The 22,246-nt window shown below is 39.4% G+C and overlaps 1 protein-coding gene and 1 non-coding gene across 4 annotated transcripts in view; both read right to left on the reverse strand.

Annotated features, from left to right (window-relative positions):
- Positions 1–22,246, reverse strand: part of LOC102539123 (CD302 antigen) — a 105,381-nt gene that overhangs the window by 9,641 nt on the left and 73,494 nt on the right. The window contains exons 1-2 of one of the 3 annotated variants that reach the window (XM_072961037.1): positions 14,001–14,139; positions 2,448–2,558 (exon numbers count right to left, since the gene is read on the reverse strand). In XM_072961037.1, coding sequence (XP_072817138.1) covers positions 2,448–2,558; positions 14,001–14,076 — 187 coding nt within the window. In that variant the 5' untranslated portion in view covers positions 14,077–14,139. Of the gene's footprint in view, positions 1–2,447; positions 2,559–14,000; positions 14,140–20,202; positions 21,894–22,246 lie in introns of those variants that run through there. The other 2 variants (XM_006196201.4, XM_031678468.2) reach the window with 2 other exon arrangements.
- On the reverse strand, positions 4,912–4,984 carry TRNAG-ACC (transfer RNA glycine (anticodon ACC)). The gene has a single exon. It is a non-coding gene; the product is annotated as a tRNA-Gly (tRNA).

The following is a 22,246-nucleotide window of genomic DNA, read 5'->3' on the forward strand; positions in this document are numbered from 1 at the left end:
ACTTTCATTTTGTTTAACAAATGACAGCAGAAGTCCCTGAAGAACACATGTGCTCAAGCAAATTTTTTTACAATGAATTACCAGTGATGCTATGTGCTGAAATGTAATTCGGCCCTTTATATTCTTTTTATGCTTAGTGACCCAGCTCATACATAGATCACAAAAAGGAAAGGTTGAAAATATTTGTTTGTTCTCTTATAATCATACTATCAAAATCAAAGGTAAATGCTGCAAAATAAAAAATTTTCGCCTCTCACAATTATCTTCCTAAATAAACAATGACAGTACCCAAAATAAGGACATATAACATCAAGTAAATTGGCACAAAGCACTGGGAATATTTCTAAATCTAGCTCTCTGCAGCCCAAAGGATAAGTCACTTATTTTCTATACCCCTAATTATAGGTTTAAGATAGGACTTTGAATAGCTGTGAAGATTTTATAAATCCAAATGTAAATGTCCTAGTCTTCCTTATGCTCTTCCTTCTTCATAAATAGCAAACACTAAGTACATGTCCACTTACTGTTCCAAAACAAAACACTACCCTAGCCAAAAAATGTAACAGTATTATTAACTAATTTTAGCTAATTTTCTGATTCATCAATGAAATTTCTGGGTATTTCCAGAGTGGAAGCAAATGTAGAGGATTATCAAATAAACAGTGAGTTTATCAGAAATGTATGAGAAATTTTAAAAAGTCAAATCAGTAAGACAAGACAGAATTTATAAATTTTTAACTGGGGAAAAAGGACATATTTTTCTTTAGACACAAGGCAAACTTTATACGCAGATTTGTATACAGTAATTTAAAATTCCTAAATGGCTACCCTGCTTAAGGAGGACTTCAAAACAAGTAATCAAAAATCAGGCTTCAAAATTCTGGATTTTTTTCCATTTTGTTTTGCTTCATTTGCTACAGAAAAATAGCAAATACAACTAACTCCAGTTCAGTTGCAGAGGAAGTCAGTCAAAAGTATTAACTATGCCTCTGTACAGTATGTATTTCCTTAACTGCTTAAGTATTATAGCTGGACAGTAAAATTTGACCTTGTGGTTCATATAAGCTATTAAGAGTATAGGAACATGTCTTTTCTTGGCTCTGAGCATCAAATATAGTTTGTTTACTGAAATCTGTGTTTATGTCTAAGTGTACCTGATATAAATTTTTTTTAAAGAGAAAATAGTTGTGGGGGTAACACTTTAGAAAATCTTGTAAGACCAGCAAAATTCCCATTATTCAGTTTCCTTGAAGTGAAACCATACTGGCATGTTGGAAATGTCTTGTTTTCAAAGAGCCAATGTTCAACACCATTGAGCAAGTAAGGAAAACAATAAACGTATTGAGTATTACATGGCACTTCCTAGGATTTAAAAATCCTATCCTTACATTTATTCCTTCTATAATAGGTCAATATGATTTTAATTAAAGCATCCTAATGCAATTTGATATTCTTCCAAAATGTTATACTGGTGAGTTGTCAGAAATTGTTTTTTTTTAGGTAAAGGGCATTTTTACAATGCAGGTGTTTATATGTGTTTAAGACAAAATGAAATGAAATGATCAAGACTCTGTTTTTTTCTTTTGGATCTCACACAGTAATAAAAAGGACTTTTAAATAATCATGGACTCTTATCGTCAAAGACCTCAGTTGAAAAAGATGCTAGCTCACACCACAGTCTTCATTTGAGCTGACGAGTATCACAATTAGAGGCTTAACAACAAGGATGCACTTTGAGACAAACAGCCAAATACAGAAAGAGCACCCAAGCACACCTTTTTAAAAATCACATTTTTATTTAAAATATTTCACAATGTGAATATATAAATACACTTCCCAGGACTACTGAGCGTATCATGTAGCAAACAGCCTTTTCCTCATTTTTATGTAATGGTATGCTTCTTTACCACAGTCTCACATGATAGTCCCATGTAATCTGACTTCTGCCCACATTGTATGCCTGAGACAGTACTTTCAGGGCAGAAGAGCAGTGATTAAGAATGCTGCTCCTACAATCAGACAGGCCCTGGTGTGAATCCTGGCTCTGCCAATTATTTCCTGTGTGACCCTGAACAAGTAACTGAACTAGTTTTATTCTCTGGATAAAACGAGGCTAATAATAAACTATCTGATAGGTTTGCTATAATAATGCCAGTTAAAGTACACTGTGTGCTTAAGCACAGTGCCTGACACAGAGCACTCACATTAAATAGACACTGCTGTTGCTAAGGTTCTGTCACAAGCATTCGGGCAGTACTGTCCAACAACTCTCTTCTGCCTCAAAGGTTTACCCCAATTTCACTGCCTGTGGCTTGTGTATTATAAAATAAAAGTCCACTTATTATAAGGACCAAGGTAAATGTGAGATATGACAAAACAATGTTAAAAGAAATTAGTGAATACTCTTCAGTGATCTGTGAAAAAACAAAAAAGAATAAGCTCCTTACCATGGTCAGTACACTGATTTCTGACATCCTCTATGCTTTCTGCTTTGATGGCTTCTTGAAGAAAAATATAACAACTGTCTTGGAACTGAACCCAGGTGGAAGAAGGGCAGTCTGTGGGAAAAGAGAAATACCGTTAGACAACTTGAGAAGGAGAACTTCAAGAATTCCTAAAGGTAACGATGTTAGATACTAAATTTTCACAGAAAAAAAGAATGGCAATTTCCCCTGTTAATTTAGCCATTAGGCTCTTGGTCTTTGTTAAAATAAGAAATTGACTGGTGTGATAGGAATTTATTTTTCTCCACTGTACATGTGTGAAAAGAAATGTGCCACTGATTCTCTTCTGACCTGACAAAGTTACAAGTCTTTAAGTTGCTTAGGAATTCAGATTATGTAAGTGATAGCATATTACATATGATAATGACCAATGCAATAAACTACCAAGGAAGACAACCAATCAGAATTACAAGTTTTCTTTCAAGGTCATCTTTGCAGTATGTAGTAATAATTTCAAAAGTCTTAAGAGTCTTACAAGATCTTTTTGTTTGAAATATACTTTCAAGAACAGGGAAGAAAACAAGTTGCTAGATTATGGATATTCAGATAAGTTTTCCTTTGCACAGGAAAACAAGATTGATGTTCTTATGAATGCCCTTCATTTAACACCTCATCAAAGCAGATTCTTTGAATTAGTTTTATAAAACAGCTGCATCTCTTCCTCTATTGCTGTTGCATCTCCTTCATCTCTGCCTGGGTCTTTTTGTTGTTGTTCATAATGAAGGTGCACATTTTTCAGCTGTGGCTCTGGAATTGCATTAATTAGCATCAGAAACAAAAATAGGCCTGCAAGAGCTTGATTTCACTGACCAGAATGGAGAGAGGATACAAAGATTTTATTGAATTCCAGTGAAAAAAGGAGTTTAAGACATTAATCTTCCATATTTTCTTAGGTCTATAGGGAAAATCACCATGATTTTACCTAATTTTATTTTAAAGTTCTCTGTGAATTACAGTTTTAATATAAAAAAGTAGAAGAATGGCTTACTACAGAGATCAGAATGTAACAGTCACCTATGCTGGTCTAAATTCAACCACCTCAATGTTACTAAGCTCAGAATATGACAAAGACCATTAGCTGTCTCTGGTACTTGACCTCAGGTGCTTTTTTATAGTACAGAGTACAGGCCACTGATGGATTATTTCCCAGTCTTCCAGTAACGTCTGGATAATGAGGTGTAAGCAGAAGTGAAATATAACTGGATTGGCCTGGCAGCCAATTCTAATACCTTTCCTGATACAGCTGGCTCTCATTATCCAGGGATGTGGACCCCGTGGACACCAAGGATCAACTGCACTATGCCATTTTACATAAGGGACTTGAGCATCCGTGGATTTTGGTATCTGGGGGCGGGGGAGGTCCTGGGACTAGCCCCTTATGGATACAAAGAGACTACTGTATACTTTTTAAAAAGTAAACTTATTGAAATACAACATACAGTGTGCAAATCATATATATACAGCATGGTGAATGTGCATAGAATGAACATATCCATATAATCATCAGTGAGATGAAGAAACAGACCATTAACCAAACCCTTTCGGTCCACTCCCTTCCAAAGGTAATCACTCCTAACTTGTAACACCACAGATGAGTTCTGCCTGTTCTGGGACCCTAGATTAATGAACACATACAGTATGTACTCTTGCTATCTGGCTTCTTTTGATAAACATTTTATGAGATTCATTTATGTTTTAGTGTGTAGCTATAGTTTGTTGTTTCTCATTGCTATACAATATTATATGAATTTATTCATTCTTCTGTTAGTGAATGTGAGTAGTTTCTAGTTTGTGGCCGTAACAGGTAATGCTGCTACAAACATGCTGTGCACATATTTTGGTACACACATGCATGCTTTCTTGTGGGTATACTTCTAGAAGTGAATTGCTGGGTCATAGAGGGTACATGTGTCTAGCTTTGGCAGATACTGCCAAACACTTTTCCAAAGTGGTTATCCTTATCAGCAAGTAGGTTTTAAAAAAAATATCAGTTTGATAATCTTTGTCTTTTAACTGGAATATTTCCAGAAATATTTAATATAGTTATTTGATGTATCTGAAATTGTATCTGCCATTTTACTATTTGTTTTCTAATTGTCTTATTTTTTTCTCTCTTAAGATTGTTAAACATCTTTATATTCCATTTTTTTCGTTTATAAACTATATATTCTTTAATTTTATTTCTATAATAGGTACCCTGAAAATTACAACATGCAACCTTACTTCATAAGTACCTAGAATAAATGAGTGCTTTTACTACTTCCTAGACAATGCCAGGATCTTACACTATTTTAACTTCCCTTCCTCTGTGTTATTGTTGTTATTACTATTTTGCGTGGTCAGTGTCCTTTAGTTTGTTTCAGGGGGAAGGGAGGTAATTAGGTTTTTTGTTTTTTGTTTTTTTTAACGGAGGTACTGGGGATTGAACCCAGGATCTCACGCCTGGTAGGCAAGCGCTCTACCACTGAGCTATACCCTCCCCAGTTTTTTTTTTTCCCCATTCTTTTTTCATTGAAGTATAGTTTACAATATTCCTTTAGTTTTAAAAACACCTTTTCTGTTGCTCTTCTTTCCTTCTTAACTTCTCTATTACCAACTGGGATAATCTTCTGTTTGCCTGAATAAATTCCTTTGGTGTTTCTTTAAGTGCATGTCTAATGCAAACTCCCTTGATTCTTGATTTCCTGTGAATGTCTTGGTACTGCCTTCATGTTTGAAGGATACATTTGCAAAACCAAAATTCTAGAATGGCAGTTTATCTTTCACTTAAGATGTAGTTTTATTGTCTGGCTTCCTTCATTCCTACTGAGAAACTAGCTGTCAGCCTGATCGTTGTTCTTTCTGGCTGCTTTCAAGATTTTCTTTGGTTTTTAGCAGTTTGACAGTGGTTTGCCTAGTATTTTTTTTTTTAATCCTGCTAATAATTCAGTGCAATTGTTGAATCTGTAGCTTATTTTCATTGGTCACTTTTGGAACATTCTTGGTCATCATTACTTCAAATAATGCTTCTACTCCATTTTCTCTCTCTTCCCTTTCTGGGACTCAGATTATGTATATGTTAGATTTCTCACCATTTCTGATATGTTCCTTTCGCTCTTTTCTATATTTTTAATAATTTTGGCTCTCCATATTACAATCTTTTTCTTTCCAGTTTACTAATCTACTCCTTAGTTTTAAAAATCTGCTGTGAAACCCATCTATTGAGTTCATAATGTCAGTGATTTTTCAGTTACAGAATTTCAACTTGTTTGCATTTTTATAGATTCTGGGTCTCTGGTGAAATTCTCAGTCTTACTAATATTCCTGAACTTGCTACAGTTTTTTTAAAGTCCATTTCTGGAAACTCTTAATTTCTGAGTCACCTGTTGGTCTTTATTTGTTTTTCCTTCTTTGGCCTGTTTCTTGTTATGCCTGGTAGTTGTTCGTTGTTTGTTTTTAACATCAAATACCAGATACTGTGTAAGAAAATCTGCAGGGGCTCTATATGATGTTATTCTCTAGAAAGGATTCTGGAGGCAGCGAGAGTATTAAGGTAATCTTCAGTGCTCTAGCTGCCTGGAGTGTCAAGGACTGAGTCCGTCTGAGGGGGTATTACAGCCTTTGTGAGGCCCAACACCCGTGGATTCCAACTGAAAGCCTGCATGTTAACTAGAGTCACTCCTCTTTGGCAAGTTAAAAACTCAAATTTTTGTCTTCCTTAACATCATGAGAATGCCAAAGACTCTGCTCTGTTTTTAGCAGCTTAAAATTTGGGCAATTCTCCTAAGGGGAAAATTAACACACAGAATACTGGGTTCACCTCAACAAGCTGCCTTAGCAGCTCTCTGATGCCTGCAAATACCATTCCTTCCAAATTTTATCTAGATTTTCTAGTTGTTAGTGGGAACATGAGTGTCCCACTCTGTTGTAGCCAGAAGCAAAATTCTCTCTTTCACACTTTTGAACAACTTATCAGTAACTGCTGCTACCATCATCCATCCAACAGTCTTTTGCTGAGCAACTCCTACATGTCAGACACAGTGTAACCCTAGCTAAGGGGTAAGTATAAAGGGATTTAAGAGGAATGGGTCCTACACGTAAAGAGCTCAGTCTGATGGGCGAGTCAGACACACATACATATTAAAGGTACGAGAGGTTAAATGCTGTAAGACTATAGGAAAAAAGTAAATACCTCGTAGAGCAAGGGAACATTTCAAAAAGGAGGCAATATTTGAGCTGCAGTTCACAGGATAAATGAGTTTGCCATGTGGAAAAGGAAAAAAGAAGAAATCCCCAGGCAGAGGGAGCACCATAAAAAGCACAATGGCAGGCACCTAGTGGAGTCAAATCTTGGTTGAATGAGTGAACTAGGCAGGCCCCTCCCTCCCCGCACTCCTCCACCATATGTTTCATGTATTCAGACATGATAGAGGAAAACCAAGCAGTCATTTCCAGAATGAAACTCAAACTGAAAGTCACAAGGGCAGATATTCTGAATTGCAAACTTTGACTTTCTTTTTCTTCTTCTTCTTTCTATTTTCTTATGGTTCCTTTTGTGTTTTTTTCTTTAGCCTTATGGAATTTTTAAAAAACTGAAATGGAAACAGACTCCATTACTATGTTTAATGACACCTGAAACACCTTTATAAATCATTGGAAGTTCTTGATCCATGGGTTGAGAAATGCTCTAGTCACAGCTACACAGAGGATTTTGTACTGATAGTAAATAATTCAAGAATATAAAAAAATAGTTTTGAAATATTGTTTAAATGGAATAAAGCACATGTATAAGTACACAAAAATGTAATCAACACCAAGTGAAGTGACATTTACAAATTATTTCTTCATATACTTGTAGTTCTTAGGCTTTAGAATTATAATGAACTGTGATCTCTAAACCATCTATTGATTAAAGTGTATGTTTTCCAGCAGCAGCTCATGTGTCAATTCTGCATGAAGTGTCCAACCCTCACCTTCTAGTAACCTCTGACCCCTGTGAACTTCCACAGGACTTTGCACTACACTACATGTGAGAGGCCTTTTCTGGTTATAAGGACTAGAGATTTGCTCAGATTACCCCAAATAATAGAGTTTTTTTTGTAAGGATACATGGGGTAATAAGAAATCTGATGATACTGTCTTAGCAGTCAACCAGGCCTCTTAGGGTTCTTATACCAGGTCCCCCACCTTGGATTGCTACCTAGCCTAGAGTAGTCAGCCTTTGATTTAGGAAATTATCCCTATTTTGATTAGTTGTGGCTTGGATGGTGAGCATAATATGACACAAACCACGGACCTATGAGGAAGAAGCACAGGTAGCCTCTTTTTTTTTGGAAAAGGGGCTGTGTTACCCTTTGAAGACCAGTACACATTCTTGTGCACTGATCAAATTCTGCTCTGTATGGTAGTTATCTGATACTTATCCTGCCTTCCCAATTGGACTATTAACAGCATGACATATAGATCATGTCTCAAATCTAACTGTACCACCAATAATATCTATCATAGAGTCTTGTACACCACACAAAACAGCCTGCAGAGAAGTGGGACAGTGCAGGGTTCTGATGAAGCACGTTAGGCTGTGGACAAAAGTCTGGCTCTAACGACATGATCCTGGCTGTGTTACTTAACTTTAACTGTGCTCCAGTTTCCCTATTTGTAAAATAACAGTACCTATCTCAGGGGGTGGTTGTGAGAAAGTTGTTTTAGGTGCTAGGGATTCTGCAGTGAACAAAAAGGAAGAAAAATCCTGCCATCCTAGAGTTTATATTCTAGGTGAGGCAGATACATAAAGGCAAGATAAATAAGTAAAATAATGTTATGTGGTGTTTTATTTAGATAGTATACAACAATCTATTGCTATATATAGCAAATAAGCATCTTAAGAAAACAAAAACCTTTATTATCTCACACAATTTCTCTGGATCAGGAATTCAGAAACAGCTGCTTAGCTAGAGGATTTTGGCTTGGTGCCTCTCATAAAGTTTCAGTCAAGATCCTGGCCAGGGCTGCCTCTATCTGAAAAGTGAACTGGGGCTGGAAGACCCACCTCCAAGAAGGCTCCCTCACGTGGACAGTGAGTTGGTGCTGGCTGTGGGCACAGGGCCTCAGTTCCACAGGTGAAGGTCCTATGACTTGGCAGGTGGCTTCCCTCAGAGCAAGTCATTCAAATGAGAACAAGGCAGAAGTGCAGTGTCTTTTACAATCCAGCCTTGGGAGTCACACTCCATTAGTTCAACGATATCCCATTGGCTACACAGGTCAGGCCTATTCAGTGCAGGGGTGAGCTACACAATGGTAGGAATACCAGGAGGCAAGAATCAGCAGGGCCATCCTGGAGGTTAGCAACCACAGATAAGTTAAAACAGAGACGTAAGATCCTGAGTGGAGGGTAGGGACTGGGGTTGAAATTTTAGAAGTGTGTCTAAGAAAGAGTTCATTATAAAGGTGACATATACAAAAGAGATCTGAATGAGCTGAAGGAAAGAAGCCAAGTGGTTACCTAGATCACACAGGCCCCTGGGATGGGAGTGAGTGTGATGATAGTGAGAACTGTAGCAGCTCAAAGACCACTGTAATTAAATAAGCAAAATGTGATAAGAAAAAAAAAACCAAAAGTAAAAACAAAAAGCTATAGGCAGAAAAAGTAGAAAACAAATTGTTAACTTGACATCCTCAAAGCTTTCAGCTGCCTTCTCCTTAGGCTCATTTCGGCATTAGCAGTAAATGCAGTGAATTCAGCACTGAGCCCTTCTTCGCATGTTCCCGGTCAGAGTGTGAGCCCCAGAAACAAGCTTCAAGTACTACTCACGAGATCTGTTCCCACTTCGAGAAGAGTGTCCAGATAGAGGCCGATACCTCCTGTGAGGGAAGTTACTGAGGCTCGTGCACTTCACGAGCAGAAGGGCTAAACCACGGCTTTTTCAGTGCCAAGTATCTTCACTGTGATCCTGTTACAGTGAAAAACCTGGCTCCCCAAAATACTTCCATAGGTTTTTCAATTACAGGTTCTGTTAAATTTTCTAGAAAATATATTTTAATAAATATACTTTGCTCAAAAAAAAAAAAAAGTCCTGCCCACAATGCTCTCTCCAAAGTACTTTTCTGTTACTCTCAGGTCTTCACAGCTGTCCTGAAAGATAGGTTGTTATTAATAATGCACCTAAATGACTCTCCATGGATTTATAATTTTATCATTCTATTTATTTAATATGTACAGAAATTTAGGAGCCTGATGCAAACTTTAAAACCTAGTACTTAACTCCAAAAGTTTCCACATAGATCCTCTGCCTACAATGATCATATGCCAAACGAATAAAATGGCATATCCACAGGAATATTTTGCATTACCAGTCCGTTCTAATAGAACTCTGTTCCCTTGTCATTTATTTTTTAAAGCGCCAGGCACAGCATAAGAGGACATACTTGGGACATACTTGTTCTGAATGTTAATGAAGGAAAGGCAAGATTCTGTTTTTTTTGCCTTGTCAATAATAAGACCTTTGCCCCTTCTCCCATTAAGATATGAGTCAGTCACTTACCTTCCACAAGGGCAGCTGGGGAGAGGAAGAAAGAGACATTTATTACGTTTATTATGTATGGAGGAGAATGTGGTATTCCAGGTCCCTGACTAACCCAGCAAGCAAGATCTCCCTGATCTAAGGAAATTCCACCACTCTGACATTCCATCTCCTCTCCACGTCATCCTTCCCCACCTAGCTTCTGAGATGTCCACCCCCACCTTCTCTCTTCAAGTCCCTTCTCAGAAAAGCTGTCATGACATTTATTCACAGAGTGGGGGTGCCAGTGTTACTCTGCACTCTTCTCATTGGGCATCACTGGTCCATTTTCTTACAGAAGCAACCTCAAGATTTGCCCTCAAAATCTAAAAGAATCTGAAATACTTGCTATGTATCATAAAGACTGTGGACGATAACCCTGTTGCAAAAATAGCTTTCAACACATAAGCACACTTTTAAAAGCTTTTCAAACAATGAAGTCCTGAAAAAAATACCTTAATCATAATTTCACTTTTTTGTTGGAAGAAAAATAAACATTAACATTTCAAATTTTACAAAAATATAGGATAACTTCCCCCAAAACAACACTGTGCCATCCACAAAGGTCAGAAAAAGTCACATCAATAGATTAAGATGATTTAATGCTTTGAATTCAATTATGAGTTCACAGCAGAAGTAAAAATAATTTGAAAAAAATTGCAATCCCATTTCCCCCCTAATTTTTAAATCATTCACATAAATTTTTCAGCCTTTTCTTATAAATTAGAATAGAGTACAGAGTCACATTTCAAAACAAAACAGAAATCCATAAGATGGTAAAGTTTCTGCTGTTACAGAGCTTCCCTGGTAAGGGGAGTGACAAGCAAGAAGATAATGAATAATGAGGATTCATTCTGAGAGTAGTAAGTGCCCTGAAGAAGATAAAACGTAGGGATGTGAGAGAGAAGGGGGGTTGTCCAGGGACGGCCTAAGGAGGTGACAGATGAACTGAGATCTGAATGATGTGAGAGAGGGCAGCCATGCCAAGGAATGGGGAAGGGGAGGGTGGTCTGGGCAGAAGAACCAGAGGGTGGCTGAGTCCCCCAGACGTCAGTGTGGATAAACAGCACGAAGGGCAGGAAGGGTGGTAAGAGCTAACATCAGGGAAGAACGCAGGGCCTTGTAGGTGATGGCGATTCAAAATTAGTGACCTAGACTGTGACCCATGGAATGACCATAAAAGAAGGGTTACTCTAACGTGTTTACATTCACTTAGATTCATGCTGCCCATGGGAAGTCACTGGTCCAAGAAACATACACTGATCACCTACTATATAGAGAAAGCACCATTTCAGAAGCATTTTTGAATAGAGATGCCACAGAGCCTTACTCAGGAATTTTAAGAATGTTTTGTTCATTGAAGTTTTCCTGATAATAGCTAAGAACAACATGAGATCAGTTACACTAATAAACTCCAGCATAACAGAGACCAATAACAATAATTTCCATTTCAATATTACATTTCTACTTTATGCAATCCCATGGGAGCTTTTCTGTTCAGAGCTTGCCATTTAGCAAATTCTGTGATAACCCTGAAAAGCTCTTTCTTGACTTATTTCTAAGCTATGATTCCCGATCTTGTCTAGATATGAAATTTGTGTAGTATTACGATGAAACCCAGACACAGTTTTTCAGCTCTGTATCATCAACGTGTGTGGGAATGTGCTCAGTAACCAGCCAACACACAGAAAGTGGCACTCATGACATTTCCTAACTGCAGTAATTACCCTTCATTTCATGTGAAAAGAACAAAGGGAAGGACAGCAAGATTTACCAGGCCTGGAATAGGGGCTGGACCGAGTTCTCACTGACTGCTCATGACAGCGCTCTGGGTATCACCTCCATTTTACTGAAGTGCAATAGTTGGGTAATTTGATCAAGGCCACACAGTCTGTACCTCACTCCAAATCTTGTGCTCTTTCTAAATTAATCCTTAAAGCCTCCTGATAGAAGTTGATTAATTAATAGCATTAATTTATTCAACATGCATTTCTTCTTCAGCTCTTGAAAAGTCTATTTAATCACACTGGAGTTATAAAAGGAAAAAGACCAAAACTTTCCAAAGATAGTTTTGAGACAGACTGAGATTTTGGGACCCTTTACTGCAGTGCTTGCACCTGGACAAATGTCTCTTCCAGTAACAGAATACAAAGAAACCGTAAGGGACTAAAAGTAACTGCACGCATGGTCGCAACTGGGGCAAATGAGTAACAAGATACAAAAAGACCAAAGCCCAACTGCTGCTTCTACGATGTCAGAGCAAAGGCAGGGCAGTGCGTGTGACCCCTGCCCACAGCACCACAAAGGGGTGGGCCATTTAGCAAATTCTGTGATAACCCTGAAAAGGAGGGGCCACTGACGTCGCCCCTCTGCCCTGGCCCACGGGTCCTCCTCTACCCTCACCCCATTTAAGGCGCCAGCTCGCCCCTCCTTAGGGAGCCAGCAAGGGCACCTGTTACTTATTCTTGTTCCCTCGTTCTGCAGCACGAGTCCCAATTAAAGCCTTGCCTGAATTCCTCTGCTGGCCTCTTACCAATTTCTATTGATTAAGGAGTCCAAGAACCCAGGTTGGTAACAGATGTCCTCTAATGCTGATCAAAACAGTTTCTCTGAAGAGAGATATCAAGATCTAGAAATCGACTTTTTAAAAAAAAATCTGACAAGAAAAGTATTTTTTAACTTGGCCTGATGTATGAAGGCATGGCAACCCAGAAAGTGGCTTAAATGGGCGTTTAGATGTTACTGGCAAACATGAGGGCATGCATAAGGAGGGTTCACAGAATCTCTAGTCCAGCCTTGTCTTAGACAAAACTAACGTGCTCAGTCTGAACAGTATGAAAATTTTGTTTCTGTTCCTCTATAGGTAGCAGATGGCCTGCTATTTACTGGTCATAAACGCTGGTGGACAACAGGTTTCAGAGAAGGGGCTGTGAGTTTGTAAGCAAGTTCTGAGCTGCTTACTCCACTGCTGCCTCCAATACTGAGATCCTTTAACATATTCCGGCCTGCCACCAGGCTTCCCACAGGAATTTATAAAATGGCAGTGAAATTCAGGGGAAGAAAAGCCAAACTCTTGCATAATCATTTTATTCAAAACCATGCAAGTATTCACTTAGTTCTTGTTTATTTTGCTCCTTAACTCCTGGAGTTGCTCAATCAAAGATGGTTCTGGATGGAAGTCTTTCCACAGAGTTTCTCCCATCAACGTTTCTGACGTGCTTGCATGGGAAACTTGTTAAAAACAAATATATTCAGTAGAACTGTCTCTTCTCAGTCATTTTGGAAATGTGTGATTTTGCAGATGTCACTTGCACGACAACAGACTAGACTGAAAGATTTAAGCCACACGACTTAAGTGGAATCCAAGCCTCCCTGTTCACATTCCACTTTCATCCAGGGGTTATTTCCCTTAACTGTTTTCCTGTTTCAACAACTTGAACATCAACCAATTGGACAAACAACGCTGAGAGCAAAAGAGGGCCAGCTTCCCCCCACCCCCGCCCCCGCTGCACACGAGCTGGGGAAACCTCCGCAGCCAACTTCCCCACTTCTCCTTTCAGTCCCGAATGGCTCTGAAACGATACTCGTCCAGGGACTCAAGTCCCCCTACTCTCCTGTCAATTAGCCACCAGCTTGGGGACCCCTCCCCGTGAGTGGGGTCTGCGCGAGGCGGCGGACATGGTGGGAGAAGGAGGGAGCTCGCAGGTCCTCGGCGACCCCCTCCCGGGGGCGTTCTCTCGGAACCCACGGAACGCGGAGGAGAAGGGGGATGACCAGGCCCCGGGGGCGCACGGGGTGGGGTGCAGGCGAGCGCGAGATGCCAGGCGGGGACGGTGCCCAGGGACGCCGACGAAGTTGGTTGCGGGGAAGGAGAGGGTCTCCGCGGGCCGCGGGGAAGCGGTCGCTCCGGGTCCCGGCTCCCAGGCCGAGGAGGGGGCGCGACGAGGGGGCGGCTTACCCGCGGCGGCGGCGGCGGCGGCGGCGGCGAGGCCCAGCAGCGGCAGCAGGAGAGCGGGCGGCGCGGCCCGGCGCATGACGGCGGCTGCGGGCGCCCGGCGCGCGGCTCGGAAGTGCGGAGCCGCCGCCCGACCCCTCCCACCCGCCGCCCCGACCCCGCCGCCAGATCCCGCCCGCGCTGCCTTCCGGCCGGCGCTCCGGCTCTCCGTAGCTTTTAGAACTTTTCATCTGAACTGATTTCAGACTCTGAAAAATGTTGCCAAGGTAGTAAGGAATTTCCGTAACCCTCCAGCCAGTTTTTCTAAATATTGACGTCGTAGGTAACCCCAGTACAATGGTCAAATGATTAACACTGATAAGATACTGCGAACTGATCTACAGCCCTTATCACATTTCAACAACTGTCTCTCTGATGTTCTTTTTCTGTTCTAAAAGCCAACCCCGGGTCATACACTGCATTGAGGTGTCCTCAGTCTCTTTAATGTGGGACCTGAACAGAGGTTTGAAGAGTACTGGCCAGTTGCTGGGTAAAATGTCCTTTAGTTTCGGTTTGTCTGATGTTTCCTCTTGAGGGAGACTGGAAGAACAGGATTCAGGTTATGTTTTTCTTTTTTCTTTTATTGTTTGTTTGGTTTTTAGCAAGAGTACCACAGAAGTGTTATGTCCCACCCCCGCGGGACACGAGGTCATTCTGTCTCATCACTGGTGATGTTAACTTTGATCACTTGCTTAAAATGGTGTTTGTCCTTTGGATTCAATGGCCAGAAAGCTTTTCAAAGGCTTCTCTCTCAGTGGACTGTGTCCCTCGGACAATTTTTCTGTCACCAGCTCCTGGATTAAGGGTTCTTAAACTATACTTGCACAGTCCTTGGAAGGAACCGACTCTCATGGATACCTTGATCTTGAACTTCTAGCCTCCAGAACCGTGAGACAATGCATTTCTTTGTTTAAAGAAAAATAAAAAACAAACAATCAAAAAACACCAAACTACTTGTATTATATGTATAAAATACGCAGCTATATCTTGACTGGTGAGGGCCTCTGGAACCAAACAATTAGGGCCCAATAGGCTGCTTGTTTAACCTCTGACATAGCCTCATGCCATTAGCAAAAGAGTGATTTAAATTCGAGTCTAAACTCAATTATAAAAACACAAACAATTCAATTTAAAAATGCACAAATGATCTGAACAGACCCCTCACCAAAGAAGATATACAGATGGCAAAATGCGTAAGAAAACACACTCAACAACATATGTCACTAGGAAATTGCAAATTAAAACAAAAATGAGATTTCACTTACACGTATTAGAATGCCTTTTGAAAGCTCAGACACTGAAAACACCAAATGCTGATGAAGATGCAGAGCAAAAGTAACTCTCATCCATTGCTGACGAGAATGCAAAATGGTACAGCCACTTTGGAAGACAGTTGGGCAGCTTCTCACAAAACTAAATATACTTTACTGTACGGTTCAGTGATCATGTTCTTTGGTATTTACCCAAACAAGCTGAAGTCTTACATATAACTAAAAATTTGTCCACAGATACTTATTTATAGCAGCTTTATTTATAATTGCCAAAACCTGGAAGCAACCAAGATGTCCTTCAGTAGGTATGTGGATAAACAAACTGTGGTACATCCTGATAGTGCTATGTTGTTCAGCACCAAAAAGAAATCAATTGTCAAGCTGTGAAAAGACCTGGAGGAACCTTAAATACATATGGCTAAGTGAAAGAAGCCAATCTGAAAAGGCTAAATACCCTATGATTTCAACTATATATTTTGGAAAAGGCAAAACTGGTGATAGTAAAAAAGGATCAGTGGGTGCTGAGGTTGGAGGAGGAAGGGAAGGGAGGCCTGACTAGGTGGAGCACAGAGAAATTTTAAGGCAGTGAAACGTATGATACTGTAATGATGGATACCCGTCATTATACCTTTGTCAAAACCCACATACAACATAAAGAAGAGTTCTAATGTCAACTATGGGCTTTAGTGAATAATAACATATCAATTTTGGGTCATCAGTTTTAACAAATGTACCACGCTAATGCAAGATGCTAATAATAAGGGAAAGGTGGAGAGAGGTAAGGAGGTATATGGGAACTCTCTGTACTTTCTGCTCAATTTTTTTAAATAACCTTAAGACTGTTCAAAAATTGAAGTCTCTTCTTAAAAAAAAAAAATCAAGTCTAACCCTTTCCATGCCTCTGAAGTTCTAGTCTGAAACGGCATGATTGCATCAATGAAATCTCTGACCAAAGGGGTCTGTAAGGAGAGTCAAGAGTGCTGGAGGTCACAGGGACCATCTTCATTTACTGATAAGGAAAGTGAGGCCCAGAGAAGGGACGTGGCTTACCTAGGGGCATGCAGTGAATGCCAAACAACGCTGTTCCAGGTGCAGTCTCTGCCAAAGTATCAAGGTCTTGCTCAATTTATTTATTTCCATTGTTCCTCTCAGACTGTTAATATGGGTTTATACACTAAGCCCAAACCCAAAACAAATCCTTCCAAATGTATGCCATGCTTAAAGATTCAAACATCCTGATTCTGGACTCCTCTGTCCTGCTAACAAGTTAGATGAATAGTTCGATGCAGTCCCGTATTTGAAAAAATCATCTCCACCCTCACCGCAGACACCAATGTATATTGTGTCCATGTGGATTACTTCCTGTTAAACAAATTTTCAAATAATGGTTAGATTTACAATTGAAGTGGCGCCTTAATGAATCAATGTAATTTAGGCAAATAACCCCTTTCAGCAGTCTTTTATTTTTAAGTCATTTGAACTAAAGGGAGGTATATTTTCCCCGCTGTTAACTCTGGTGCACACTTCCTCATTTTTTATGCTAATATGTCAAAACAGACTATTTACTGCTTCTGCATGGAATAATATGGTATTTCATTCAGATTTCTCATTATGATGTCCTACTTTCGAATCACACCTTATATTTTTTATTTTTCTTTCTCTTTCACTCCAACTTACTTCGTCTTTGACCTCATTCCAGACTCCAGTTCCTTAACTTCATTTTTTTTGGCCTTTTATTTCTCCCTTCTACATCCAGCCCGGATACCACACCCTCTCTTGTTCCTCTGTTGCATCTACCTGGCCAAATCTAAACCTGGGGTCTCTTCCTCTTTTTTTCCTTTTTATTAAAATTTAAAAAATTTAAAAATAATTTCCAGCTTTATTGAAATATAATCGACATATAACATTGTGTAAATTTAAGGTGCACGATGTGTTGACTTGATATATACTGCAAAAGGATTACCACCATGGCATTCCACCCGGTCATATAATTACCATTTCTTTTCTGTGGTGAGAACATTTAAGATCTACTCTCTTAGCAACTTTTAAGTATATTACACAATATTGTTAACTGTAATCACTATGCTGTATATTTGATCCCCAGAACTCACTCATCTTATAACTGGAAGTTTGTACCCTTAAGCCAAGTCTCCCTTTCCACCCAAGCCCCTATCCCTGGAAACCACTGTGCTACTCTCTGTTTCTATGAGTTTGGCTCTTTCAGATTCCACATGAGTGATATGGTATAGTATCCCTTTCTTTGTCTGACATTTCACTTAGCATAATGCCCCCCCAGATTCACCCATGTTGTCGCAAATGGCATGATTCCCTTTTTCTTATGGCTGAACGATATTCCATTATACACACACACACACACACACACACACACACACACACACACACCCCATATCTTCTTTAACCATTTATTCATTGAGGGACACTTAGGTTATTCCCAGATCTTGGCTATTGTGAATAATGCTGCAATGAACATGGGGGTGCAGCTATCTCTCTGAGATCCTGTTTCCATTTCCTTTGGATATATACCCAGAAGTGGGATTGCTGGATCACATGGGAGATGTATTTTTAATTTTCCGAGGATGGGGGTGTCTTCTTTCTTTTTCATAATTTCTTTCCCCTCAACTGTACTCGAGTAACTGCGCACACGCAGAGGAAGTCTGCTAGTTCTCCTGATGGTTGTCACTACCGATACATGGCTTTTAATTTCATCTGGGCCTTGTATGCCTCTTCTGCCATCCTTTTATTTTGTCTTGGTTATTCTCCTCTCTCATTTCCCACATAGAATATTTCAATTTCAGTTTTTATTATTCTCTTCAAACTGAAACCCCATTCAATATCTATCTTTCTTAGCAGACTTTGCCTTTTACTCAATAGGAAAATGGGGGCCATCAGGCATAGACAGACATCTTCAAATACTCATCTGCTTCCCTTTCTCTTTCACGCAGGTCTTCCTCTTTTGTGCTCCCATCCCCTCCAAGCCCGGTTCCTCTTTCTGTGGGTTGAGAACCGCCCCTCTCATCCCATCTTCTCCAAGATCTTCTTCCACTAGTGGCCCCCCTCCTCCCCTGCTTTGTCCACTTCTCTCTGTCCACTGTTTTTGGTTTTGGATTTGTTCTGTTTTCTTTCCTCTCAACTTTTAAACCTGTGAATCTCTTTTCCCCTCCTTTGGGGAAAGATCTTCTTCAAACCTCCTTCTCTCTCTAGCTCCATCTCTGCTGTACTTCTCAAAATGTCATGTTCCCCATTTCTTCACTTCCCTCTCACTCATCGGCTCACTCCCATCTGGATTCTGGCCTCACTACGCCACTGCTTTTCCACTGGCTAAGATCACCAATGTTTTCCCAGTTCCTGGATTCCAGTTTTATCTGGCTTTGCCTCTTTGTTGTTTAGCAACTGGAGTAATATGGACTTGATCCTCTGTTGCATTAAAAGTATGTTTGGCCAGGGAACCAGAACTGTAGGACTTCTCAGCACTGACGTCAACCCACATAAGGTCGCTGGGGAAGGCCCTGGGCTGGGCATTGTTGTGCTCCTTTTTGGCCTGAGATAGTCAGGCCTAGATAACTTCAGGCCAAAACAGGGGGCGGTGTGTGGGAGGGTTCTCCTCTCTGAATTTCAGCTCCCCAAGGCCCAGGAATGGGAAAAATGGAATGAAGAGGAAAGGCTGATGAGGAAGACCAGTGAAGAGCCTCATGCACATAATCTAGGGAGAAAAAAAGGATAAAGGTCTGAATTAAGACAGCCAGCAATGGAGACAGCCACTCAGAAGTGTGGGGTAAAACTGACAGAATTGTTCATTTAGAGAGATGCAAAAGAGAGGATTTAAGGATGACTTCTGAGTTTCTACCTTAGGAAACAAGGGGTATGCTGTCTTCATATTAATTTAAAGAGAATATAAACAGAACTGTTTGGGAGAATAGAAAAAATGTCTCAAATTCTGATGATGATTAAGTTCGCTTGGAAAAGAGAAATACCTGTATACTAAATTTGTTGAGATGTACTACTGTGAGAATGTTCTAACTTAGAATATACAATGAATTAGAGTTAACTTTGCATAGACCATGTGGTCTAGTTTAAAAAAAACGGTCTTTGAGATCTAGTTAAAATTTGTCTTTTTAGGTAAAGTTTGTTGAGCTAACAACAATTAGGTCTTTGCGTCTCCTAGGGGATTTTAGGGTTAAATGAACGTAGGATAAAGGAATCTGAATCTCTGGCTTCCCCTTGCATCAGCTCAGCAGTGGGGTCAGGACGGTGGGAGCCAACACTGCAGCAGCCATTTGCTGGGCAACCTCCCAGATGATGAGACATCTTGCCCTGCGATCCGGGAAGGGAACAAGCTGTGAAGGGATAGTCATTGGTGTCACTTCTAAATGTGTCCCCTGTACCTGATCATCTGGTGCATTTGCCTGGTATTTTAAGTGCCTGGTTTTGAAAGATCACTTTTGTCAGACCACATGTGGGGGCTGGGTTGGTTAGGAAGATTGGAAAAGGCAGTCTTCAGTTCTGAGACATCTGGGACAGGGGAAAATAGGAAGGAGCACAGTATGGTCCGTTTTGGTCATGTTGAGATGGACCTCATGAGGATTGTTCGGTGGGAGTTAGAAACATGAACCTGGAGAACTAGATGTTTGAACGACTCACTCAGAAGCCATTGTTAAGCGGTTGATGTGGGGGGGAGGTGGTGCACAGGTCCCCTTAGGGGAGCACAGAGTGAGAAGTAAGTGTATCATAGGTGGAATCTCTGCTGATCCAGTAGTTAAAAGAAACGCTGAGTCAGAGGAACCCAAGAAGAGGCCTAAAATCAAGCATTCAGAGATGTAGGAATGATTATGTTTGTTCTTTTATAAATGCACACAAAATCTTAAGGACGCCTTGCTTTACAATAGCTGGACACTTTATTTCTTGTCATGCTATATGACTAAGATAATAAGCCCAATTTAGAGATTTTTTCCCCCACAAGGATCAATAACACTTTTACTTAAAAAAATAAAAGAAAACAACTTTACTATGGCATCACTACTATATAAACCTGTACTTTTTGCATCAAGTTGGTTTAGTTCTTTGAAGAAAGTCTTATTAACCAAAACTTTACAGATCATACAGCAAGAAAATCAGTTCTGCAAATTCAATAATAATAAAAAAAAGCTCAATTATACTATATACTAGACAATTATACTATAGAGTTTTAAACTACACTAAAATCGTCTTAGAAAATTATTTACAATGTTATCATAGTATAAACACTCTAAATTTTAAAATAAATCTGCAGACTTTATACAAAAATATTCTCAAGTACAAATATAAGTTAAACACTGAGTAAAACATTCACCATATCCAGTGGAAGCTACTATTAATATATTCTAAATGGTAAAATTTAAAATGATAAACCACAAAACAGTGTTTCCTTAACTGTTCATAATTTTAAGTATTTTAGTAGTAATCACAGGTTTAGAGTTTCATTGTAAAATTTTCATTTTTACAGAAGTAAGATATACAGTTTCCTTCACAGACTCTTTCTCTCTTTAGCTTATGTTAAAAAGCAACAAAATAATAAAAATTTCTTAGTCAGAAGTTGCCATACCATGTAAAGTACATAAATTGTGAAATTTTAAAAAAATCAGCTGATTCCCTTTAAGAAGAAAACAGTGTATGTGGCACATAAGACAAAAACACACTGCTGCAGGGTATTTAATCGATCTAAAAATAATGTTCCCACACTTCAGAAAAATGTTAGGCACTGAATCTTCTTTAAAAGCCTTTTAAAAAATAAGTATAACAGAACAAAACATTTTCACTTAAATAATTTTGGTGTGAAGTATCTTTGGAACAGTTTAAGAAAAGCTTGCCAAGATGCATCATTTTGCTGTGTAAAAAGTAAGCATGTTTCATTGTTCAATAATTTCCCCCAAATGTTACAAATGACTATTTTAAAACAATGTTGGTGTTATTTAGTTATGTTTTCACTTTGAGATACCAATTTTGCATTTGGCTTGGACGTTCTTAAAAATTAAAAGGTAGATGTGTGACCTAGTAATATGCCAATTTTGATTTCCTAAGGCATTGTTAAAATGCTATTAAAATATACATATCCTAGTTAGCAGCCACATTCTTACAGAGAAAATGCACATTAAACTTACTACCCTATGAACAATTAGGACTTTAGTTCCAGCTTTGGTTCTTTTTTATTCTATTCAGTAGAGTTATTAACATGGCATTTTGTGGGTAATTGTGATTACGGGCATAGCAATTCAACAACAAAAAAAAAAAACAAAAAGAAAAAGTCCTTAAGACTGCTGCTTTGAAACAGAGTAAATACTGACACTGGGAAATTTTTAAATGGCTCATTTTTCTTAAACCATCAGTGCAAATTAGCAAACCTTTAGAAGAGTTTAATCATGGAGAGAAGGAAGCATAATCTCATCTTCGTTGGCTCCATGTTGATACCGAACTGAAGAGAAGCCCGCCCAGTGAAAACGGTTCCTTCGGAAGAGGAACCAAATCAGCCCGCTGATGAGAGCTAAGACACAGAGCACAGCAAGCGCGACACCCATTCCTCTGTAATCAGGGCCTGGTGTAGGGAGAGGTTTGACAGTGGCGGGGAGGGTAGAAGAGTGATCATTATTGATTTTATACATTAGGCGTGTGTCACATATGCGAACCCTGTACCAACTAGATACAGGAAGTAACTGATGTTTCATAGCATTAACACAGACTCCAAACTCACCATCAAACACTTAAGTGCCTTCTTTTCCAATTTAACTGTTTTCCTTTTCGTTCAAATCCTCTTCATTGCTATAACAATTCTCTTCCAAAGACATTAAAGCACTAGCATGATTCTCACTTTCCCTTCCCATCACCCATTTGAGACGATCACTCCCAGTGTATTACCTTAGTTTGATAACAAATTGCTTAAGGTTGCAA

Source organism: Vicugna pacos, chromosome 5 (genome assembly GCF_048564905.1).
Source record: "Vicugna pacos chromosome 5, VicPac4, whole genome shotgun sequence".
Classification (NCBI taxonomy): domain Eukaryota; kingdom Metazoa; phylum Chordata; class Mammalia; order Artiodactyla; family Camelidae; genus Vicugna; species Vicugna pacos.